This window comes from Pseudopipra pipra, chromosome 8, assembly GCF_036250125.1.
Source record: "Pseudopipra pipra isolate bDixPip1 chromosome 8, bDixPip1.hap1, whole genome shotgun sequence".
NCBI classification, from domain to species: Eukaryota; Metazoa; Chordata; class Aves; order Passeriformes; family Pipridae; genus Pseudopipra; species Pseudopipra pipra.
The window spans coordinates 34292851-34317975 of record NC_087556.1 but is presented as its reverse complement, the minus strand read 5'-3'; the positions used below and the strand labels follow the sequence as shown (position 1 = coordinate 34317975).

Genomic DNA, 25125 nt, shown 5'->3' with positions numbered 1-25125 from the left:
ACCAGTGGAGTTCCACAGATGTCATCCAGATCAGCATATCTTGAGCCTAAATTGTCCCACAAACACTTTACTGTGGTATTTCAGGTGAATGTTAAAGTGTACAAAGAAGACTGAAAATTTCTTTACTAATATTAAGTTATTGCAAATAGCTTTAAACAACAAGAATATATATGCCTTGATCTTTTTTTCTTTGGGAGGAATTAAAGAAAGAAAACAGTACTTTACTGTAAATTGGAACCCTGGGGACTGTTAATTAGACAATCATTTCATAAACAAGCGTGCATATATTACTGAGGAAATATTGTGGCATTACAAAACTGCCTGCTCACACATTGTTAATTTAGAAACAATATTGGATGATCATAAGTCTGATGATTTAAAAAACGTAATAATTAGATATGTCCAATTCCCATGCCACCATTTAGCAAATCTAAGTGCTAACACAACTCACATTGGGAAGAACATCATTAAAATTCCTCTCATATAAAGCTTCACTTCTATTTATAAACATTTTGCAAAGAGACTGAAAAGATGCTATTTCTGTACATTTGTTCATCTCACAGATTGGTTTTATACATAGGAAAAACAATTCTTGTGGCAAGTCTAAACTCATCACTTGTCTGAAAAATACAGTCAGTTGTGCTCTTTCAGTGTATTTCTTGTTTCATATCTGTTTATTTTCACCACTGTCATTATCATCAGCATGCTGGTATTATGGGCGCTCAGATATTCCCACAGAACTCTTTTTAATGTTCTGGGCATAGGTAAGTGTGTGTAGTTTATTGTTCCAGCTCAAACACGCAGGTGAAGCCAGAGAACACTGGTTTACATTTGGTAGCATTTTATTTAAATGAGTCAATTCCTAACTCTTTCAGACCTACTGCCTTAAATCTTCCTGGTTAACCTGCTCATAATGAACCAAAAATTTTATCAACGGATATAGAATCATAGAATCATTTAGCTTAAAAAAGACCTCTAACATATTCAAGTCCAACCATTCCACCAGCATTGCCAAGGTCACCACTGCCCCATGTCCTCAAGTGCCACATCTACACAGCTTTTACATCTCTCCAGGGATGGTGACTCCTCCATTGCCCCGGGCAGCTGTGCCAGGGCTTGACCACCCTTTCTGGGAAGAAATTTTCCCTGATATCCGATCTAAATCTCCTCTGGCACAACCTAAAGCTGCTTCCTCTTGTCCTCTCCCTTGTTAGGTGGGAGAAGAGACCAACCCCCATCTCGTTCCAAACTCCTTTCATGGAGTTGTAGGGAAAGATAAGTTCCCTCTGAGCCTCCTTTTCTCCAGGCTGAGCCTCCCCAGCTCCCTCAGCTGCTCCTGGTGCTCCAGACCCTTCCCCAGCTCCATTCTCTTCCCTGGACACGCTCCAGCCCCTCAATGTCTTCCTTGTCACGAGGGGCCCAAAACTGAGCCCAGGACTCGAGGTGTGGCCTCACCAGTGCCCAGCACAGGGGGACAACACAGAGATATGAGGCTCTTGTAAGAGCCTCACAGACCAAAACTTATTGAGGTCTTCTGTGTGGGGATTGCTCATGTCCCACTGACAAGAGAATGAGGTGGATTGTGATAGGATCAGATTCCATGTTTCTCTCCAGCAGAAGTGTTAGTTTTTCACTCTGCCAGCGAGCAGAGATATTACATTAAAAGGAGTTCTATTTTAGGTAAAGGCTAAAACTGTACTGTGTAAATATTGTCACTGTCTCAGACTTGTGTTAACTAATTTCTCTCCTCACACCTTCTTCCAGTTGGAAACTCTGTCCTTGCTGATGCATCACTGCACCCATGCAGCTCCAAAGCTGTGAAAGAGGAAAGATAAGCCTGTCCTCTCAGAGCTGTCTCTGAACCCAAGCAGGGAAACTTCTGACTCTGGAACTTCCACAGAGAAGAAGCTTTGCTAATGTGCCTGGCACTCCAGTGCTCGCAGGATACCAAGAACATCAATTTAGCAAAGTGGTTAAAAGTACGTAAATGCTCATTAATAGTGACAAAAATGCCTAGAACCAACTTCAAAGTACATTACATGCAGTGGAAATATTTGTATTGGCCTCAGTAAACCCCCCATCATTTCTTTAATTGCAAGCATATGATTATTTTCTGAGTCAAAGAACTTTTCCTGAATTAGAGCCTCTGTGTCAGACTTCACTGTGACTGTTTTGGTAACAGTGGGGAATTAGTAATGTAGTTAACTGTTTCTGTAAATATAATACTGAAAATGAACATATTTCATATCTGATCTTCTCATAACCATTTCCTATGAATGGCACAACAGGTCACCTGAAATGTCACTGTGTTTGTGCTTGTACAAACTGCCAAAGACAATTGATAATAACAGTCAGTTCAGGCTTTATTAACAACCAGCAGGACTGTAAAACACTTCCCCAATTACATTCACTAACAGCTGTTATTGACAGTTCGTGTTTGTCACTTCCAATTATTTACCTTATTAGTGACCTGAAAAATACTTCAGGCAGTCTTTGAAGAAGCCCCACAAAACTGGTTTCTGAGGGTCTGATTCCTCCATTTTGCAGAAAAGGTGTCCTAAATGTAGGTCTAAGTTCCATCTACACTTATAGGAGGCAAAAGGACTCTCAGTCAATGTTTTTCAGGTTAGGACTCCTCTTTATCCTCTATGGAAATCACAGAGTTGCTGAGGTTGGGAAAGACCCTTAAGATCATGGAGTTCAACTGTTAAACTAACAGTACCAGGCTCTCTGGAAACTACCTCTTCCTTGAGCTTGGAGAGCAGCAGATACAGACCATCATCCTGGCATTCCATGCAACCCAGGATGTTGAGCTGGCATGCTCTGACCTTGTACATTTGGTTGTTTCACTCTCAGATCAACCTGTTCAATGGGCAAGATGTACAGTGCTCTTCAATATTCCCCATTATCATCACACCAAGCCCATAAACAGCTGACCATGAAGAGCAGCCTGAGGATTCTGGGGCACTTGGAGCCTGGCTTGTACAAAGATGAGTCAAATCCAGTTATGTGGATTTCATAATTAACATTCCTCTTTCCCAAGAAAGAGGTGGTGTGGGTTTGTTGTTTCAAAGACAGGGTTGTACTCACGTGTCCATCTCAAACCATTTTAACAGCTTCCTATGCTGCATGAATACCTCATATAAATATTTTGGACTGACTTCTGCACAAAAGTTCCCATTGACTGGAAGAAGAATATTGAATGCTTTTTTACGAGAATAAAAAATTGGAACTATAAATTTCACTTTCCTAACCAGAGAGTTCTATTAAAATAATCTGACACTGAGAAAATCCCCCCCTCTCACAAATACTTCATGTATTGCATTATGTGACAAATGCAATGTTTCTAAAACATGGCCCAGGGAACACCCTCTCCTCCTCCTTCAGTATTTATAATAAATAACTTCAAAGACCAGAATTTTTCTAAGATGGTCGGTGGTGAAGTAGCTATGAAAAGTGGCATTAATTTATAGGTTACAGGGGGATTTGGGGGGATGTTTGGTTTTTTTTTTAAGTTGACTCTGACAGTTATTGTTCTTTTTTGCCCTGAAGTTCTAAGAATAGTTTTGGGACTGTTGTAATGCAACCCACAATCTTCTGCCAACCAGCAGCAGAACCCAACTAGAATGTAATGACCTCTAAATAAATTAAGAGGAAAACTGAAATTGTGAGAGCATAAAGACAGTTCACAACTGACCAGCTCTCAACCACAGTCACAAATTTTCTACTTGTATGAAAAGACTAAAACATTAGGTTTTAAAGCTGTAGGTTTTTCCCCCACGATGTTTCTAATCTGACCAATCTGTCTTTCTGCAATGAAAACCTAAAACACACTTTATTTTATTGTTCTTGACAGTAATTATGCCAATTGAGTTTCTACTTGTCTAATCTCTGTGCTCAGAAATATGGGCCATGAAATCCCTACCAAAATAAATGTGTGACTCAGTACACAATTGCTCAATAAAAACGAGTGGTGATTCATGCAGTATAAATACACTGAAAATTCAGCACACAGCAAGTGATTCACACACATCAAGTCCAAACATATTATCTTTATATTTGAAGACAAAGAGGGCAGAAATATTTCTTCAGGACAACCCACACTTGTGTCTGTGGTGATATGAAGCAAGATTAAAAACAACAACAAAAACAAGACCAGGGTTGGCTGTTTGAAGCTGAAGGAAATAAAATAACAAGGCTGGTAAATTTAAAATTATACTAACAGGATTTTTCTCTAGTGCTTTTGGTGAGTTTCTGCTGATTTTCACAGCTGCGAATATGGAATTGGACTCTGTAGTTTATTCTGATTATCCAAAACCACTGAAATACATGAGAAAATTGATGGCTTAATCAGGGTCAAATTTGAAAGGACAAACTGTGTAATTCCCCACTCAAATAAAACTGGAAGAAAAATAATGTCACATTATGAGTAGATACTCCTTCTGTCATGTAGTCACCTGTTTAAGGTTAGTTTATGTACAAATTAAGACTTTGGGATTTTAATAAATTAAAACAGGAAAAAATATTTTAAAAAGATATTACAGACACTGTTTAATAATATTTTTAAGAGGTGGAATCCAGATTCCAGAAGACCTGAAAAGCCTGCACCCTCCACCCTCCAGCCTCTTTGCCTACCTGCCTCATTTCCTTGTAGTTGTGATGCTTAAAGTCCAGATTATCTGTGGTCGTCATTTCGTTTCTTCTGTGGTAATAATTATTTGGGTCTGAGAAAAGAAATAAAAGAATTTTCACGTGAATTTCAAATGTAGAATTTTTTTTATGCCATAATGCATGTAGGAAAGACGAAATCTGAATTCTACTGTCCCATATGTACTTAGGGAGGGTTTTCAAAAGCAAAACTCAAACAACTAATTTAAAATATTTCTAATTACTGCACAAATCAACTCATCAAATCAAATCACAAGTCAATAGATCCAAAGAGAAGCCAGGAGGCATCAGATTTCCAGGCAGCTACTCTGCACAAAATACTAAACTTGAACAGAAAAGCAGAAGGGCAGCCTGGGGCTGCAGAGGAGGGGAAAAGACACTGGAAAATGATGAGTCAGATGCAAGCTAAAAGAGTGGAAGAAAAATCAAATTAGAGGAAAAAGCCACAGTAAATGTTTTGTGTCCACTTGATTAATTTACTATTGAAAAGAGTTATCTATTAATTTTCTTGATGAGTATTTTCAGAGTCTTTGTGCTGCTTGCAAAATACAGAAAGGATCCACTGTGCATATTAAATATTCCTGATTATCCTCCAAAACTGTTTTTGTGAAAGTCAGAGGACTTTGTTACTTAAAAATTAACATATTCATTTCTTTATGGATATTATTTATAGTTTGTGTATTTTGAAATATCAAAAGAGAATATTTAGATAGAACAAAGTCTTTTGTCTCCTTGACATTCCTGGCCATTCACCTAGGAAAAAAAAACCACAAACAGTCCAAGACTGTTAGGGCTCAGCTTTAAATTTCCTGATAGATGTGCTCCTAATTTAATCTATTATGATTTATTTCCAGAGACAAACAAGTTTATTTGGAAAACATCAAACACATTCCTTAATTTGCCATATCTGGGATGTCTGGAATTTTGAGTAATCGTTTGTCAAGCCAGTGGCTGTCAGGCTTTTATGAAAAATTGTTTCCCTGCACACAAAATCATCTTCATTGGTTTAAAATTATTGGGAAAAAAGTGAAATATGAAAGTCTAAATATCATCCTCTCTTATTGCGACACAACCAAAGAAATTGTCTCCAGAGAACAAAAATCATTTTTTTTAAACAGTATCCCCCACAGCTGTGATTTTTTTTTTGGGAGGGGAAAGCATAATTCTTAGTAGGAAGAATATGTACTTAATATCCTATAGCAACAAACACTTACAGAAAATAACAGAATATACTTCAAAATACTTCAGAACTTAAAATTTTTAAACTTCATATTTCTGACGTTAAAATCATTCAATATTCCCATAAAATTCTAAAAGTATTTGGGTCTTTTGAACTATTTAAGGAATATATGGAATGAAGCATGCAGGTTCCATTAAGCTTCACAGTAACATTACCCATCTTCTCAATCACTTATTGAGTCTTTATTCCCAAGTTTGTCTCCACTTCCATTTCCTAATCTACAGCAGAAATGCTGGAAGGTCAGTTGAAGGTTGTTCTACAAATGTGACTGAAAAATATCCAAAAAACCCTATTGCCCCAACAAAGTGTAGTTGTTCCATACAGTTTGTCCTCTCCAGTGAGAACCTAGTTCTGTAAAATGACCACCTGGAAATGGGCTTGAATTTGACCTTAATTATAGAATCACAGAATGGTTTGAGTTGGAAGGGACATTGAAGATAATCTCATTCCAACCTCCCTGCCATGGGAGGGAATGGGTGGCCCTGCCATGGGCAGGGACACCTTCCACTATCCCAGCTTGCCCCAAGCCCCATCCAACCTGGCCTTGGACACTTCCAGGGATGGGGCAGCCACAGCTTCTCTGGGCAACCTGTGCCAGGGCCTCAGAGGGACGAATTTCCTCCTAATATCTAATCTAAACCTGCCCTCCTTCATCTAAAAGCCATTTCCCCTTGTCCTATCACTGCATGCCCTTGTATTCAGGTGAGAGAACAAGATTTCTTTGCTAATTTAAAAAAAACCAAACAAACAGTTTCGAAGAATCAGAGCATTAAGATTCACACAACTGACCTGGGTTTTTTCCAGTTTAACTTCAGGCTAAAGTGATGCAAGTCCATGACAGCAGCAATGCAATCCTAACTCTGCAGATGCCTCTGGAAAGCCAAACCCTTAAAGGTCATCCCATGTTAATCTGTAGAAATTATTCATTAATATGTTGATGACCGAAAAATAGAAATCATAAAAAACCCACTTCTTCTCACACAATGTGTCTGATGGCCCACAGAATCTCTTCATAACTGAAAAAATATCCCTTTGTTGTAAAAATGTAAAAATAAACATCATAAAACTGCCAGGATGTTGAAGGTTTTCTATATCACCACGAGCCAAAATATACAGCAACTGATTTTTTTCCTAATACTTTAATCCCATTCCTTTCAAAGTCTGGCACTTTTTCCATACATCAAACACTAATATAATGGGAATGACTGTGAATGCTGTAGAGTTGGTGGAAACTCAAAATATTTGTAAAGTGAGAATGATTGTATCTCTGGCCCTTCCTCAACAACAGAGCGCAATTTGACAGTTCCCTAGAGAATTAACACTCATATTTTGCCAGGCTCTGCTGGATCACTGGATTTCTGCTGCAGCTAAATTCAGAAAGCTAAAATTTAGAAAGGCACATGAAGTTTGTGCACAGCTGGATGGGCCCACTTCAGCAAAAATTATTTTCTTTAACAAAACAGAGAAAAAAAAACTAGGAAACTCAAATTGTGTAGAATCACAGAATGGCCTGGGTTGGAAGGGTCCTTAAAATTCATCCAGTTTCAATCTCTCCCCCTGTCACAGGCAGGGACACCTTCCACTAGCCCAGGTTGCTCCAAGCCCCGTCCAACCTGGCCTTAGACACTTCCAGGGATGGGGCAGCCACAGCTTCTCTGAGCAACCTGTGCCAGGGCCCCACCACCCTCACAGGGAAAAATTTCTTCCTAATAGCCAATCTAAACCTACTCTCTTTCAGTTTGAAGCCCTTGCCCCTTGTCCTGTCACTCCAGACCCTTATAAGCAGTCTGTCTCCATCTTTCTGGGAGCCCTTTCAGAGCATGGAAAGCCACAGTTAGGTCACCCTGAAGCTTCTCTTCTCCAGGCTGAACAATCTCAGCCTTTCCTCACAGCAGAGGTGCTCCAGCCCTCTGATCATCTTGGTACCTCCCCTGCCCAGCTCCTTTCCAGCATGAAAGCCCTGAGAATTGCCCATAAAAAGTACCAGAAAGGACCAACTGCTCAGCAGTTTGACATAGAGCAGGGATTTTCTGTTCTGTTCTGTCACAGCTCAACACTGCACCTCAACCACTGGAGCCCTGACGATTCCTGAGGGTTCCCAGCTATTTTGCTCACCACAACAATGTCTGCTGGTCTTTTTTTTTCTTTCCTACTTTAGTTTTCAGTGTTAAATCCCGCTAGAAAGGTATGAAGTGAGCTTTCTGATGTCTTGGAATCAACACTCACAGAGCAATACTATCAAAAGAGTCTCATCAATTGATTAAAATTTATGTGCGTTCCCAATGCTTCATTCTCACAGAATTCCTTCTGTGACCTTTATGGTATCATATTAAAGGAGTTCTGCATACTCAGAAGTCGTGTTCATATGGTGCTTCCAATGTATGAGATAATGAAGTCAATCCAAGTGATTCAGAGGCATTTTTAATAAAAAGAATATTCCGGTCTAAATCCTTTGGATCGCCTTAAAAGCCTCAATGAGCTACTTTGCAAATGACTGATTTTTTTAATTTCTGTGTAATATAAGTGAATTTGACTTGTCTTCACAAAATTGAACATCTCACAGACAGCACATGTGTAATCTTGAAATAAATCCGCTGGCAGCCACATCAGGTGATTCCAAGTTTTTTTTCCACATGATCTGTTTCATGGCAGTCTCATGAGCATTACTCACGAGCATTAAGATCACACATTAAATCAGCAAGGAAAAAAATCAGCAATGAAATAATATTTTTCAACTATAAATGGATTCTTTTATATACATGTGGATGTATAGTCAAATATAAAACAACTAATTCCAGTTAAGCATAATGGGTGAGAGGAAACTCAAACTCTTAATCTGCAATAGTTGCTTCTTAAAGGTTTTCTACCACCATTTAATCATTTTAACGATTTCCTGCAGCCTGAATCTGACAATAATGACAATTCTGAGGATTCTTAACACGTCTTCAGGATAATACGCACTTAATTTTAGAAATAAAATATGAAATAAAACCTTTTAATGACACCCACTGTATCACTGGGGGATGTCACATAGCTTTCTTGATGAGCATGGAGAAACGTAATACATTTGCCTTTCCCAGGAGAATTACCTAATTTGGTCTCATTTTATTCAGTCTTTGCTCAAACTCACAAAAAATTTTAGCTTGTCCAAGATTAAGTTTTAGCTTTGAAATGATAAAAGTAGAACCCAAAGACAGACTGTCACCCTAAGGAGGGATTTGCTCTCAGAAGTAAGTCTGAGTACTGCTGTTTACATGACCACTTATAATGAAAGATACTTGTAGAAATTCACATTTTTATACAAAATGAACACAGTCCTAAACTTGACTAGGTAGCCTGGCATTAAGAGAGAAGCAATGAAAATAGGACTTAATCCACTGCAAAACACAGTACTCCATTATAGAGTTGTTAAAGTTCATTTTTTAGCATGGGTTGAAAGTGATGGCATAATCATGGAACCAATGATAGTTTTCTGTGTAAGAACTATTAAAAATTAAATTTCATCACAAATTTATACCATTAAAATAATTGCCTATTGCCTTGAATACCGTACAATATAAATAAATGCATGAAGATCTCAGCTAATTTTCTCTCTCCGATCTCTGGGTGCTTTTGATCATAAGCAGTTCCTTTTTGACTCTCCTTAGGTTTGAGAAAGAAAAGGTAAGGAAAGTACATCCATCCCTCTGAGGCAATTGCAAAAGATTGTGTGTGTCAATCTGCATCTGTGTAAATACCAACATTTTTGGAAAGTGGAGAGGGAATTAAACGCTTGTGGTTTTGTCCTCTTTTAGCCCAGTGAGAAATGGCAGCACTGATCATCTGCTGTAGGTGGGATTTTCTGGCATCTTTCCTCCACAGATAAATGTCTTTCCCTTGGTGAAACAGCAAATCATTTCTGCTGCCCAAAAAATATTACTGACACAATTGGATAACACAGCTTCTTTTTATAGAGCTACTGTAACAGTCTAGAAAAGGTTGTTTGTCAAATCTAGCCTACAACATACCAAAAATGTATGTTATGAATAAGATATAAGCATTTCAATGATAAAAAATACAATTATAATACAGATTAGACAACAAGTAACTTCTCTGTTTCAATTATCCAAGTAGTTTTCTCATTTCTCCAATTTTTGGTGCACCCAGCACATGCAGCAGGTTTTATGGCCAGAGCCTTACCCACAGGAATGGATCCTAGCTGTCTTTAACCATTTCCATCTCATTCTGAGAGTGCTAAAAAGCTTTCCCAGAATATTAATATCTATTCAGGTTTCTTCTTTATCTTTTATACTTTCTCCTTATTCCTTTATTACCCTCCCCTGTGAGTCAGCATGATGAAAAGCTGATACAGATCACAGACTGAATGCAAATGACTTAATTTATTCAAGGATTAATAAAGACATAAAACTTAAAATTACAAGTCTAGAAGACATGGAAAGAAATTCACAGTCAGGAAAAATGTCTTACTTTCCTTCCACCCTTCTTTTTTTTGGAGATTATTTCCCTATGCCCCACATGCCTGTGCATTGTCATTGCCTCAGGAGGATGTGGTACCTTGGGACCCTAAATTGACCAAACTGCTCCTCCTGACAACTTGATTTCTTGTATGTTCACACTCAGGGTGCAAAATAATCAAAACCACACACAGTGTTCAAGGAAACAGAGCATCACATAACTTCTTTCATGGGTCTTTGGACTCTGGAAAGGCTGGAGCTAAGTGAACTAACAGAGCTCTACCTCCTGATTTTGATTAATTTAGGAGACTTGCTCAGTTTTATGGAAAAACTGTGTCAGGACAGAACCCCTGATTTCTGTCACACAAACAATCCAGTGTATTAGAGCAGCGCTGTCAAAGTCGCTGCTCCCACGGCCAAACCATTGGATTATCCAACTTGGAACAAGCAAGATGGAACCAATAATGGGTGAGGAATCCACTTAGAGAGAACTGCAAAAAATGCCATGTCCTACAGTAAGAAAACGTGCGTGGAAAGGCCGCTTCAACCTGAGGAGCAGCTTTGTTTTGAGCTCCTCGCGTGCGATGAATAAAATGAGCGAGAAGAATGAAATGTCAGTTCTTTCTGAGCTAAAAAGATGGGTCAGCACTTATCAAAACCTATTAGTTCTTTCAGTCCAATTACATTTTGTAATGAACACACCCCATTCCCATTATGTTTCTCAATGAATGATTCTGGTATTTTCTTTCAGGAATATACTGAATCAGACACTGCGGGCAATTAACTCAATAAATGACTAGCAGGAAGATGCACTGATGCTGTTTCCATGCTAATGCAAGACCTGTGACAAGCTGTAAGAGCACTCAGCAAAACAGTGGTGGTAGTGCAGATGTGTTCTCACCTTTACCCACTGACACAGCCCCAGGAAGCTGAAGGGTGACAAATGTTAACATTGTAAAGCAGAGTTTGGCCCTGAGTGGGTATATAGCCAACAAAAATCCAGGGGAAGTAACTGCTGTGCTAACTAAAAATCACCTTCCCAAATACTGACATTTTTGCTCTTTCCTCTTTGATTACACTTTTAGGGAATAGAAAAGAACCATGAGAACTTCCCTACCAATTGCCCTCCCAAATGGTTTGAGTGTCATCTCTTTCATCCCCGTGCCCTCTCTGTCATCCCTGGAGACCTCTCTGTAAAGTCATGGTGCTGAAGAAAGCCTCAGTTTTCCTTCGGCCTCACACCTGGTTTATACAGAGTGGATCCTCTGCAAACCTGCATAGGAATTTGGGATAGATCACTGTTCTTTGAGAGCTCTTTCAAGAGCTGAAGGGGAACACTGGCTGTGGAATTGCCCATCCAGGGTAAGAGGTACAATGGGGAACGAGCAACCCACAGAGCTGGAGTGTTCTAAACCCACAGCAGAAAGAGAAAGAAATTAGAATCCTAGTGAGAACATAGAAAATTCACATGCACAGGGCACCCCTGGTCACTGCCATGAAATCCAGGATATAGTTTTTACCCACAGATAAGCAGTTGTCTATGTGCTCCTAAATTTCACACCTTTATGGTAACACAGTTTTATGACAGTACTTGCCCCATACTTCTCTTTGTCAGAGAATTACCCCTTCCCAGAGAATTATCCCTTCCATGCCCCAAACTGTTGGTTTTTTCGTTGTTTTTTTTCCCCCTCGAGTATTTAAACATCTAAAGGACAAAAAAATCAAGCTACCTCTGCTTGGCATGTGGAGACCCTACATCAACAGTGGAATTGGAGGCAGCAAGACTCAGAACAGAGGCAGATATAATGAAAGCTCTGGAAAGGCAGTTCTCCTTCTGGCTCCAGTATTTTGAAAATACTATTTATAGCCCTCTGCAAAAAACTCCCCAAGGTGCCAGAATTTGAGATCAAATTAAAAATAAAAGCAGATGAGAGGCATGGAATGAGCAGTGAGAGACTTAGAAAAGCTTTGAGCAAACAGGTTTTTAACTATTTATATACATACACATACATATGAAGACATAAATCCTCTACAAGACTATTTACAATGTGCTTAACAGAATCATGGCCTTGCCAGAATTTGCAGTATTGAATGTTTGTTTGGGGTTTTTTTAAGTGGCCTTTCACAGCATAGGACCATGTACTTTCACTTTTGACTTACCATGAATCATGCTGGATTTAATAACACTTGAAATTTGCTAGGAATTCCTTACACCCCCACTTCCCTCTCTTCCCCCCTATAAGATAAGCACTAGTTGAGTCAGATTATTTGCCTTCAAAATATTTCAGAGAAGTCCTATGGCTTAAAGAACAAAATAAAAAAAAAAAAAAAAAAAATGAGGGTATAGAATTATAATTGTTCTTTCTTGCTTTGGAAGCTTAAGACATCTGCAAGTGTCTGTCCCAATACATAATCCTATTGCCACCATAGTACCTGTGCACTCAGTAAGATTAATTACACTGTATTTAAGCTCAAACAACTAAGAAAATCTTGTTGTATCTCCCAGGCAATCTTGTTTTATTAATAAAGCCACTTACTGTGGGTTTGCCTATGAAAAGTTATCCTGATACTACTTATGATTCTGGACAGGTATTTCGGTTTCTTTTTGCATAACTCTATCTAAAGTATTATATCAAAAGAAAAGATATTCAAAGGAAATGGAATTTCTGAGTCTTGGCACAAAGCCATGTCAACATCAACTGAGAAATCTCTTACCTGGCAAAGGACAGCCCAAGATTTCCAGTCTCATGCAGATGCTTCCTTCCTCAAACCAGGACCGGGGGTTTATCCGGATGTAACGTGCGACCAGTGGCACCGGCAGCATATTGAGAACTGGGATCTCTTTCTCACTGTTTCCTGGAAAAATCTATGCAGGCCAAACATAAGAAAATGGCAAGATCAGTTCTTCAAAAGGTCTTTTAGCAGTTTTGGTTACAGAAACAAATGAAATCACCCGGTCGAGCCCCAGGCTGATGGTGGCCCAGGCCAGAACTGCTCTTCAAAGAGCACAATCCCCTCATGCCCCTCGGAGCTGGAGCTCTACAGCCTTTCTCTGGAAATAGGCATGAGATGTCCTCAGGGATCAGCAAACTGATGCTAATCCCAACATGGGCCAGCAACAAGAAAAGCATCTTATCATAGGCAGACACAGCCTTGCCAGAAGGGGCACTCTGGGTCCCTTTCTTCACTATGCGATTTGCTCTTAAAATCAGGGGCACCACTGGGAGATGTTGCCTTTAAGTGCTGCACTGACTAATCTGGCAAATCAAAACTCCAGATGGCCAGCCCCCTGCTTTCCAACCTCTGCTCTTTATCATAAAACATCTGTTTCCTCATACTCACCACGTCTCCAGACTCGTTTCTGACAGCAGTCCATGCGTGGCTGTCATTGCTCACCAAGACTCTGTAAGAGGTCACCCAGTTACTCCTTGAAAAAGACAGAGAGTAACTAAGTTATTTTTCATAACTTCAAATGACTGCACATTGTTTAGCATAATCAAACTTGTAACTTCTGGCAATGGAAATTCCGCTGGACAAAGACATGTCAACAGCTGGCTGAAATAGGGACATGCAAACCCAGATTCAGAAACCAATTCAAAAATCATAGCCCCTAGAAGCAAAACCCCAGTGTGATAATATTCTTGTATTCCAGGAGGTGAGACATTATTGTTCTCCTTCCCTTTTATATGCAGAGTTTGGGATAAATGGCTTATCTAGAACAGATTTATACAGTGTTCAAAAATCATCTTTTCAGCTACAGAACATTTATTAGTTCTGCTGTTATTATCAGAGAGGATGGGAAAAAAGTAATAAATCCTCTAGGATGAAATGTCTGTGAATTTCAACGAGAAAAATTTCCATTTCTTTCAATACAAGAATAACTGGAGCCTGCAGTCATTCTTGTATTTATTAGGAAGAGATAAGGACAGAGAGACAATTCTGTCTTTGCGCAGCAGAGTCCAATTGATCACAGCACCAGTTCATTCCTACAATATCCAAATCAATCCTCAGTAGGCTGATCTTTCTAATGGCCTGTTATCTGATTTACAGCAAAATCCCCTTTAAACTAAAAAAGCAAAATTTACATTTGCACTTCAGTTATACCTTGTCTGGATCCAGCTAAAGAAGAGTATGAAGAGAAATACAACGCCGGCTCCTATATTCTGGGTGGAGTAGAAGTTAGGGAGTTTTTACACTGCTTGGGCATTATCCATGGAAATGCATATACAGCTATGGAGAAGGCTGGAAAAATTAATACCCAACTCTCCTCTCATATTTGTAAGAAGGAGCAGCAGTAATTTATTTTTTCCCCTAACACCTTCCTAGATTCAGTAGGCAGGGACTGGGAGGAGACCTGTGGTTTAGAGGTGGGTTTGTACCATAAAGCCAGTCCAGGATGATTAGATTCTGTATTTATGTACATAAACTAATCATGCAAAACCAGCAGGGCTCCCAGAGCTGTCATTCTTCAACACAGGTTCTTAGCTAAGCTACACTCAGATTGCTGGGAGTGAAACTGGGGTGAGGAGAGCTCTTGGGACCCCAGAGAAGAATAGGGGCCATTTGGGAAGTTATGGGAGAAGCATCAGAGCAAAAGAACTGGAGATCAGGGAGTACCTGGAAGGACAGACACATCTATAAAAAACTTCCCCTTGTACTGCACCCAAACAAATACGACTTTGGTTGTTTGTGTTTTTTTCTTTTAAAATCAGCAAATAATATTAACAAACTACCTATGAACACACAGACACAACACACACACTGGTTCCACCGTGCTGGTGTGCAAAGGGACAAAACAGCCTTTTTGAGCTCACTGAAGAGAGTCAGACTTCTAGTGAAGATCAAAAAAGGGGCAGTTTTAAGATCAGCCCAAGTTCACGAAGCTTCCCTTGTGACCTTCAGGTAATGCCTAAGCCAATGGATGGCAACAGAAAATTTGTAACTTTAGATTTCCATCTGCTATTTCATTTTCTGAGTATCAGTGCTCCCACTTACGTAGAAGGTTCAAACTGATGTCCAGACTTACCAGACTTACATCTTGACATCACGTTTTTTGTGTTGTTTTTTCTTTTACATGCTGAAAACCAAAGATGAGGCAAATGTTTTGCAGGATTTGGAAAAGCACTTCTGTATGTGTACATTAATGCCTCCAAAGGCAAAAAAATGAGATATCATGTGATTTTGACCAAAAAAAAAAAGACTAAACAAACCCAGCTCTGTTTTAGACAGTAAAACAGTCCTTTGCAAATCTTTCACCAGCCTCCTTCAATGAATAGATTTTGCCATTCATGTTAGATTAAGTGGAAAAATCTTGACTACTGCCAAGCAGACTGAACTTTTTGTTATTGTAATGAAAAGAAGGATACATCTATCACTTGTAATGCACACAACTTTTGTATTTGGTAAACAACTGTAACAAAGTTAGCAGCACTCTGCAAATACTAATTGTCTGCCTGTCAGTGGAAGATCTCCTGGGACAGGAGATTTACTGGAGATCTGTGAAGTGCCATGCTGGCATCTCTAGTACTTGGCTGTAAAATGATAAATGATATACAACAAAATAAACAGTGACTTCAACATGTTAGATAAGTTTACTGTTGACTCTTGCAAAGAACTTCACTTTCTTCCCTCCACTTCTCCGTTATGATATGTTAAAGAAAGGCAGATTTCCTTCTTTCAAACAAAGGGGCTACAAGAGAGGAGGAGAGTGACTTGTGACAATGGCATAGAGTGACAGGACAAGAGTGATGAAAGAAAGCAGGGTTAGATTAGATATTAGGAAGAAATTCTTCCCTGTGAGGGTGGGGTGGCCCTGGCACAGGTTGCCCAGAGAAGCTGTGGCTGCCCCATCCCTGGAAGTGTCCAAGACCAGGTTGGACAGGACTTGGAGCAACCTGGGCTAGTGGAAGGTGTCCCTGCCCAAGGCAGGGGGTTGGAACAAGACAGTTTTTGAGGTCCCTTCCAAGTCAAACCATTCTGTGGTTCTGTGAAATGGCCAACAGCAAAACTCCAGGAAAAGGAAAATAGCTTTTTCTGAATGAAAAGAAAATCCTGAGAGCAAAACTCGTGGGATTGAATAAGAATGGTGGGAGTGTACGTATTCAGTGCACATTTGGGGTTTTTTTAATTTGCTTGTTTGTTTTGTTGGAGGTTTTGTCTGGATTTGAGGCTGTTGGGTGGTTATTTTAATATTCTTGGTGATTTGCAAAAATAAGATTCAATGACCAAAAGAAGCAATGTCACAAAACAAATAACATCATTGCTTCTGAAGTATTACAGAACTTTTTTCACTTCAACTGCACAAATCAGATTAGGAGGGCAAACACAAATACATCCATAGTCATTGCTCAACATCTGCAAAAGAAATTCAAACAAAATGCTGCAGTCCCATAAAACCAAGACAACAGTGGACAGTCTTTATAACTGTGACTTCTTGAGAAACTCATGGCATGTATAGAAAGCTTTTAAAAGAACAAGCTCATTTTACTGGCATGAGAAAATACTGCTGTCACAGTAACTTTTCTAAGATGGGACTTTTATTTAACGTATTTTTATTTTCTCACTCCCTACCATTGCAAAGGTTCCAACTTCTCCCAAAGGAAAACGTATACAAATCAGTCCTGCACATTTTCCATCCTGAGTAGCAACGAGTAACGTGCTTTTGAGCAGCAGCCTGCAATTAAAGTCCAAATGGGACTGCATCCAGTCCTGTACACTTGCAGTGTAGAAGGACCTCAGAGGGTCGTGGGATGAGATAAATCAGTGTAATGTGTTAGGCACACACAATATACTGTTATTTGTGCTTGCCTGTAAGGAATAAGCATTTTGTTGAGAAGCAAAATAAAGACATCACAGTGACCAGATCCTTCTCCCACTGGCCCTACAAAACTGCCTCCAGGGGCTTAGACTCTTCCCCTATTTTTTTCCAATGTCATTAGAAAAACAGATTCTGATAACAACAAGAATCACAGAATCACAGGGTATGCTGAGTTGGAAGGGACCCACAGGGATCATGGAGTGCAAACCTTAGCCCTGCACAGACCCATTCCCAAGGGTCACACCAAAGAGGATCATCCAAATGCTCCTTGAGCTCTGTCAGCCTTGGTGCTGTGCCCACTGCCCTGGGGAGCCCGTTCAGTGCCCAACCACCCTCTGGGGGAAGAATCTTTTTCTAGTATCCAACCTAAGAAGGTTCCTGTCAATTCAGATTCCCCTCAGAAATGGCACCTCCTGCCTAAAAGTCACATCTCACAGGATGGGGAAGGGGAACTCTGTGTGTATTCTTCTGTTCAGAGCATTTGGAAAACTAGCAAAACCTACTGCTCAGGGTTTCTGACCAGGCAGGTATCTTCAAATCCCAGATATTCCTACAGCTACAGACCAGCAGAAGAACATTCAACCTACTAAATATTCCTGAAAGCTGCAGTTTTCCCACACATGTGTGACACATGAGGTCTGCTGCTCCCAGGAAGCAGATGGAGGTGTTGCACGTCTCCAGTCTGCTTCCAGCAAGCACGATGCTTCCTGGAACTGAAGAGTTTAATACGTCCGTGGTGCTCAGTTTATTCATGCAGGCACAGAAATCTAAACATTTTTGTGGAAATCCATCAGAGAAACACGACAGCTAAAGCAAGACCTTGTGCTAGAAATATTGGGGAATGTCATCTGTACAATTACCTGGTGACACCAAGATCCATCTCGTGGGGTTGGGATTTGCAGACATTATTTCTGCAGCACGTCACATCCAATCTTTTCAGGGCCCATCAGCACTGAACAATAAAGCTGTCTAAGGAAGGCTGAAACAAAGCCATAAAGTTTTCCAACACTTAGGATGTCCCTGCTGTTGTTTTGAGAAGCTCTTCTGGTTTCAACCTATAAAACATTCCTGGACCTACCATTATACTCCTCAGAGAAAAATACAGATATTTGTTGGGTTTACCGAGTTGAGGAGACATGATTCAGGGACAGTCCTATGCCAGCATTCAGAAAAGAGCGTGTTAATTACTGAGCTCTTTCTTGGCAGAAAGCAAAGCAATACAGAAGTTATTGCGTGACAATTCACAAGTGTCCAAGCTTAGCTCCAGTTCATCAGGCTCTCTCACAAAGTGCCTCTTCCAGGACTGCCTCACAAATTTCATCAAGGCTAGAAAACGATCATGAGGTACAGATTTGACAGGAACCCTCTGGATTCAGGTGCATCCCATTAATAATTCTTTTTAAAATTTATGCCAGCCTTATCTCTTCAGAAGGAACCCATCTGAAAAACCTCAATATCCACTGCCAACACTAATCAATTCCTTTCAGACAAAGTAAATGCAAAAATCAAAATATGATTCAAATTCACTTAATGTGGTGCATTTTTAAATTATTACTAATTACTTGGGTTTTATCTCTAATGCATTAGCCTTAGACAAGGCTTATTTGAATATCTTCAATTTCAAATTCAGCTTCTTGTGACACATGGAAATGCCCTGCTTTTCCGTTTTCATCAAAAAAAGAGACAAGCTGAGGGATAAAGTGCCTTGCCCAAGGACAGAGAAAACTTGAATCAAAGCAGAGATTTAAAAGCAGATCTCCTACAGCCTTGGCAGGTTCTTATCCCAATAATCAACTTTTCCTTATATCTAACAGCAGCATCAGGCTACTGAGCACAGGGAAAGGCATCCTGACAGCACCAGAACAACAAAATATCCCCGAGACAATTCACTGACTTTTCTTGATGTGTGTTAGACACGAGGCTGAATCCCAGCTCAGCAGAACACACAGTGGGTGTTAAATGGGAAGCAATGGAGGGATGCCAGGCTGGGTTTTGCCAGGCTCCAGCAGGCACTGCATCAGCTGAGACCTGGCACTAGTTGGGGATGAGTTTATTTGGTTTGAACAGCATCTGCTGCATGTAATGTCTTAAGGCCAAACTTCTCACTCACGGAAAGCTGAATAAGCAACAAGTGAAGTAAATCTGATACTCTGATCCCAGTCTCTAAGGATGTTTTTCCGCATCAGTGAAACCCCATGTGATTTGAGATAAAGAAGGAATGTTGAGGTCAGCAGAAGCTCAAGCCCACAGTGGCAGAGATGGGCCACAAACAAGATTAGAGGAATGGAATACCTCTCCCATGAGGAAAGGCTGAGGAAAATTGGGGTTGTTCAGCCTGAGGAAGAGAAGGCTCTGGGCTGACTTTATGGCACCTTCCAGTGCCTAAAGGGGCTCCAAGAGAGCTGGAGAGGGACTTTGGACAAAGGCCTGGAGGGACAGAACAAGGGGGAATGGCTTCTCACTGCCACAGGGCAGGGTTAGATGGGATATTGGTAAGGAATTCTTGGCTGTGAGGGTGGTGAGGCCCTGGCACAGGTTGCCCAAAGAAGCTGTGGCTGCCCCTGGATCCCTGGAAGTGTCCAGGGCCAGGTTGTACAGGGCTTGGAGCAACCTGGAATAGTGGAAGGTGTCCCTGCCCATGGAAAGGGGTGGGACTGGATAATCTTTAAGGTCCCTTCCAGCCCAAACTATTCTGGGATTCTATGAGATTCTGGGGATGAGCCTGGCAAACACTGGCAGAGTTCACATTAATATCTTCTACAATGGACCTGGCTCCAGCTGAGCGTATTATTCTTCTGCTGTCATGATAATCTGATTTATCTGCAATAAAAATACTTACAATTATTATAAAATAGAACCAGTCAGGCAAACAAATGTGTATCCTCCAATAATATATAAATTGACAAGCCCAAATACTTGAGATAGCATAATCTCTATACCAAAAAAAATGCTAGGCAAGCCTTAGATTAAATGGTACTCGTGCAACAGAATCAGCATGCTGGCAATTAAATGGCTTTCTACTTGAAAAATTAATTTGTACTCTCATGCAATTAAATGTAAAACCATTAATAATAATATTATATAATAATATTTATGCTGACAAAATTTTAAATCACCCACTGCCAAACACTTTTCAAGCATGACAAGTCAAAAAATGCTCAGGTTAACCACAGGTAACCCAGCAAGTTTACAAACTGATTAAAACAAATATGATTTAAGAGACGGAGATTGACTTGCAAGTAACAGTATTTTTTTAATAACTGAAATATTTGAATGTTTAAATTTTAAAATTGCTTCTAGCTGACTTAAATGAATGTACTGCTGTGAAACCCAGCTCTTTGGAGGCCCTGTGAAGAAAAGCCCAGGGCCAGAATTTCACTTGCTGGAAATGAATTCAGCACAGATTTTTCAAAGCTTTCCTCCATTAGCAGGAGTTGGGGTTGCAGATACCTTTCCCACCCAATGTCTGCAGTTTACAGCCAGGTTTTTATGAAGATTTTCATGTCTTTCTGACCTTTCTATAAAATGCAGTGCCAGCTGTAGGTGTTTCCTTTTGCTGCTGTACATTCAGACAGGAACACCTGATGCCACCAGGGTCAAAGATGTCCTCTCCCCAAAGACTTTGGTCTTAACACTCTCATTTTGGGTCACTCTTTGCAAAAAGATCTGCGTGTGTTTGAAATTCTTCCTATATCAGACTTTCCTTTTTCATATTTTCTGTATCTGTTAAGCACAACCAGGCTGTGATTCCTTTTCTTCAGAACCTCCTTTTGTGATATTTTTAATTTTCCCTTCTCTTTTGTGCCTATCAGTCATGTATTTGAGGAGAAAAATTTGGACTATGCAGGTACTGCCCCATTGCATCTTTCTGTCCCCTTCTTAACTTCCATTAATACTAAAGTGATGGAAAATAAAAAGCCTTGACAGTAACCAGCAAACACTGCCATTTGTGTGCACAGCTGGGAGCCCATTTAAAGCAATGCTGAAGGGGCTCATTGCTACCAAGCTCACACAGAGATGTGGTCAAGTGCCACTTGGAGCATCCAGAAGGGACACTGGTTTGGGAAAGCTGCACAGGGCACGAGTGGAGGGACAGGGAGCATGATGTCCCTTCCATAATCCTCACACAACCATTCTCATTGCAAGAAGCCACAATGCACAGGCAAAACATACAAATCAAGGCTGTGATGAGTAAGTGTGAGTAACCTGCTGCAGCAGATGCCTGTTTTCATTTGATGGAGCCTTTTCCAAAAGGCTTCAGCTCATTTGATTTCAAGTCCCTTCTGTGGAGGTTAAAAAGCTTTTCTTCCTCTTCTGAGCGCCCCCAGTGAGCCTTGTTGTACAGAATAGGTTCTCTCCACACCCCAGCACCCTTTCCCAGGGCAAAGTGGTGGCTGACCAGGCAGGAGCCCTCCCTGGGGGGGTGGCAGTGACCTGCTCCCTCCTAGTGCTGCGCTGTGAGTCACCCAGCCTTTGGCAAAAGAGCACTGTGACAAATCCTACCCTCAACAGAACAGCAGCAGTGCTGACATCCTCACCAAACAAACTTGTGGAAGTATAAACACATTTCTGGGTGTGCTGTCAGAACTCCACCTGCACAGAATCACCCCAGCTGGTCACCAGCCCAGCTGCCCCTCGCCGGGATGGTGAGTGTTCATCGGCAGCGGTGAGCGCTGTGTCAAAACCTCGTGTGAGGTACAAGAATTGAGCTGGAAGATTAACAGGGCACAGGGAATGAAGTAAAGCAAATAATAGATGGAGAGATCTGGAAGCTACAGCTGCCAAAGTCTGGCTCAGCACTGCAACAACTGAAAGCCCATGAGATGGATCCACCAAGACACAGTCAACAGAAAATATAATTTATAAAGTAAACCAATCATAAGCATTAACATAACATATAACTAGTGATATTACTGTTATCAAGAGAGCTTTTCCTACCCTGTATTCAGGTTATTTTATAACTCCCATCAATGTACTTGATATGATATCTGTGGATTTGGAACAATTCCCTCTATGAGTCTGACTTTGGGAAAGCTGTAACAATCTCTGCAGTTCTGTCACCCCGTCAGGGCAAATAACAGTTTGCACTGACTTAATACACCAGAGCAATTCAAGTCTGCACGCAGCAGCTGCTTATTTTGTTACGTGACTTGGATAAAACATCCAGACGTTTCCATGGAACTTGTTGAAGTTTCACCAGGGTGTGTTTTCACAGCCTCTGCGTAGGGACAGGAGGTACTGCTTTAAAAGTCAGTCTGTAAGTTTGTCTGTAAGTTGTACTTGTGAGCTGGACAGGATTTAGAGTTTATTCTACTCTGCTCTCAAATGCAGCATTACACTGCTGTATTTTGACCTTTCATGGGTACAGTGCAAAATTCTGTTTTCATATGTTGTAGAAACAACTCAAATACCCATAAATAACCACTACACTGTCCCCAGTGCTAATGTAGTTACAGTGATAGGATTATCACTCCTCTTTCTACTACTATGATTGGAATACTAAAGATGCTCATCTCTTCATGAAGCCAATCTTATACTGAGACCATGGTCTTACTATTAGGAATGGCTGATAAGAGCCTGGCAGTGTTATTATTATTTTAATGGTTGGACTTCATGATCTCTGAGGTCTTTTCCAGCCTTAATGGTTCAGTGATTCTATGACTTTTACCACCTTGCAGTCCTCACATGCAGATTGCCTAAGACCAAAATCTAGCTCCTGAGGAGCAGCTACTGAGCGTAACAATAAGTTGAAATGTGGGGCAACACATTCATTTTGTGACCAAAGAAAGAGCAGAGTGCTGTACCGCCAAAATTAGCAGCAAGCAAACTGCACTGACCTAAATTTATCCTCAACTGTACCTCTGGAAGGCACCCAGCTTGTTACAGACCTACAACTCCCTAAGGACAGCTTGTCAAAAGGGATTTTGGGGGATCAGGAAGGGCTGCAGTGCACAGAGAGAAGGCTGAGGATGAGGCTGCACTATAAAAATTTTGCAAAATTATTCCCCTGTTCAATCACAAGTATCTTGTCATTAGCAAAAGCATAATCAGACAAAATCAAATCTGCTGGATATTTATTATTTGCTGTCCCTACTGAGCAGCACAAGGAAATCAAATGAGTGACACAATAGGGAGCATGGGCTGGTGGCTACACCAGCTTCTAGTTAAAAGGTTGCTTCAGCAGAGATGAACAAAAGTGACCAGCTGAAAAGTGTGTCAGTTTGGAACCAGGTAAGTCATTCCCTCCAGCCAGCAGTGCCATTGATTTGTTGTCTCCTCAAAGCTTTTAAGAGCTATTGCAATTTTGCTAAACCTAGAGACCCACCTCTACACAAATCTGGCTTTAAAAATTAAGATCCTCCCCCTCCCATTTTTTTCCCTAAAGATAAATATCTTGCATAAAATGTCCTCCATATTTTCATGGAGCTGAAAGGTTTTAAAGAGAATATACTGGAAACTAAGTCTGTTTTGATTTTTTCCTGAAAACTTCAGAATTTTGCTTTGGACTTCAAGCATCCTGCACAGATTATTTCATCCATGTTTTTTCTTACTGTTGTCATTTTGTCATTCCATGATACTGAATAATTTAATGACTGAAAGGTTAATTATAAGAAAATGCATTGTCACACACGTATTTTACTCACTGCAACATTACATCTTCTTCTAAAACCAAAACATCCTCTGCATTCACACAGCCTGAAGCTCTATAATAGTCAGCACACACTGACTCTATTTAGACATGTGGGTTTTCTCTTGATACAAAAGATGATGTTGAATTATCAAGAGAGAGTTTGGTTTGTGGGAAACATGTTTCCTCTGCTTTTTAGATTCTTGCCAAACTGCTAAGAGTGGTTAATATTTTCTTTCCCTCTGTCAAGAGAGTGCATATTTTAAAGTGTCACATCATTCCTTTAAATATGTGGCACAATTCCACAGTGATGCATCCAGTGTCTCACTCAACAGCCTTGAACAGTTGTCTAAAGATATTTAGTTTATAAAACTGAGAGTTGTATTGGCAGCAATATGAAGAATTACATATAATATTTGTCTCCCAAATATTCAGCCATACAAAGGAACTGATATTCTGCCCATTTTCAAGGCATTGGATTTTATTCCTATTAACCAACACATGTGGCACTTCTGACTTCTGGATATTTTCAGTGAAAAAATCAAAAAGAAGTTCCGGTTCTTGCAGCTGGGCCTCACTTTTTCTGTGAAATTCAACATCTGCAGATCTTCTGGATAATTTAAACAGATTTGCCATTTGTGGTGGTAAAAGAGCACTTTGATGATTTCAGGTTTCCCAAGAATGACTGAGGTACCTCAGGTCCATGTGCTTGCTTTAACTGGTAAAAGGAATGACTCCTCAAATCCAGGAGTTTTTGTTGAAAGCTTGGTTTTGCTTATTACAAGCAAAAAAAAAAAATAAATAAAAAAGGCAAAAAAAGATTTAATTTCATGTGACTATCCCAGAATTCACAGCCAGTCAGCTCGAGCAAAAAATTTGACTCTGAAGTGTTTTTCCTTAAAAAGGAAATGATTAAACAATTCAAGTATTCATTACAAACCAAGCTCAGTTTCCTTCTCTCCTTTCAGGTCATCTGGGTTTTCAAGAGCTGTTTCTGCAGCTCTTCCTCCTCAAGGCTCTCATGTCTCAAACATGAGAGTCTGGGATGGACAAGCAGAGCCACAACAGGGAGACAAGACAAGGAATAGCAGCTTTCCAAGTGAGATTGAGGTGAAGCAGCTCCAGTCACCAGGCAGAAAGTGGCCACTCCATGAGTTTTTCTGTTCTTTGCATTGTGTAAAGGGTAACCTTCAGGTCATCATAGCCTATAAAGCTCAAAAAACCAATAAGCCAGGCAGGGTGTGAACAGACTGTCACTGGTTGGGGTGGCCCATCAGCAAAGCCAGGCTACAGTTGCCAGAGCTGCTATAAAGGAGTA

At 40.3% G+C, this 25125-nt stretch overlaps 1 protein-coding gene across 1 annotated transcript in view; it reads right to left on the bottom strand.

The window, feature by feature from the left end:
- CPXM2 (carboxypeptidase X, M14 family member 2) overlaps nt 1-25125 on the bottom strand; it is a 75723-nt gene that overhangs the window by 16381 nt on the left and 34217 nt on the right. Inside the window, exons 4-6 of the mRNA XM_064663584.1 lie at nt 13705-13789; nt 13078-13228; nt 4636-4724 (exon numbers count right to left, since the gene is read on the bottom strand). Coding sequence (XP_064519654.1) covers nt 4636-4724; nt 13078-13228; nt 13705-13789 — 325 coding nt within the window. The remainder of the gene's footprint in view (nt 1-4635; nt 4725-13077; nt 13229-13704; nt 13790-25125) is intronic.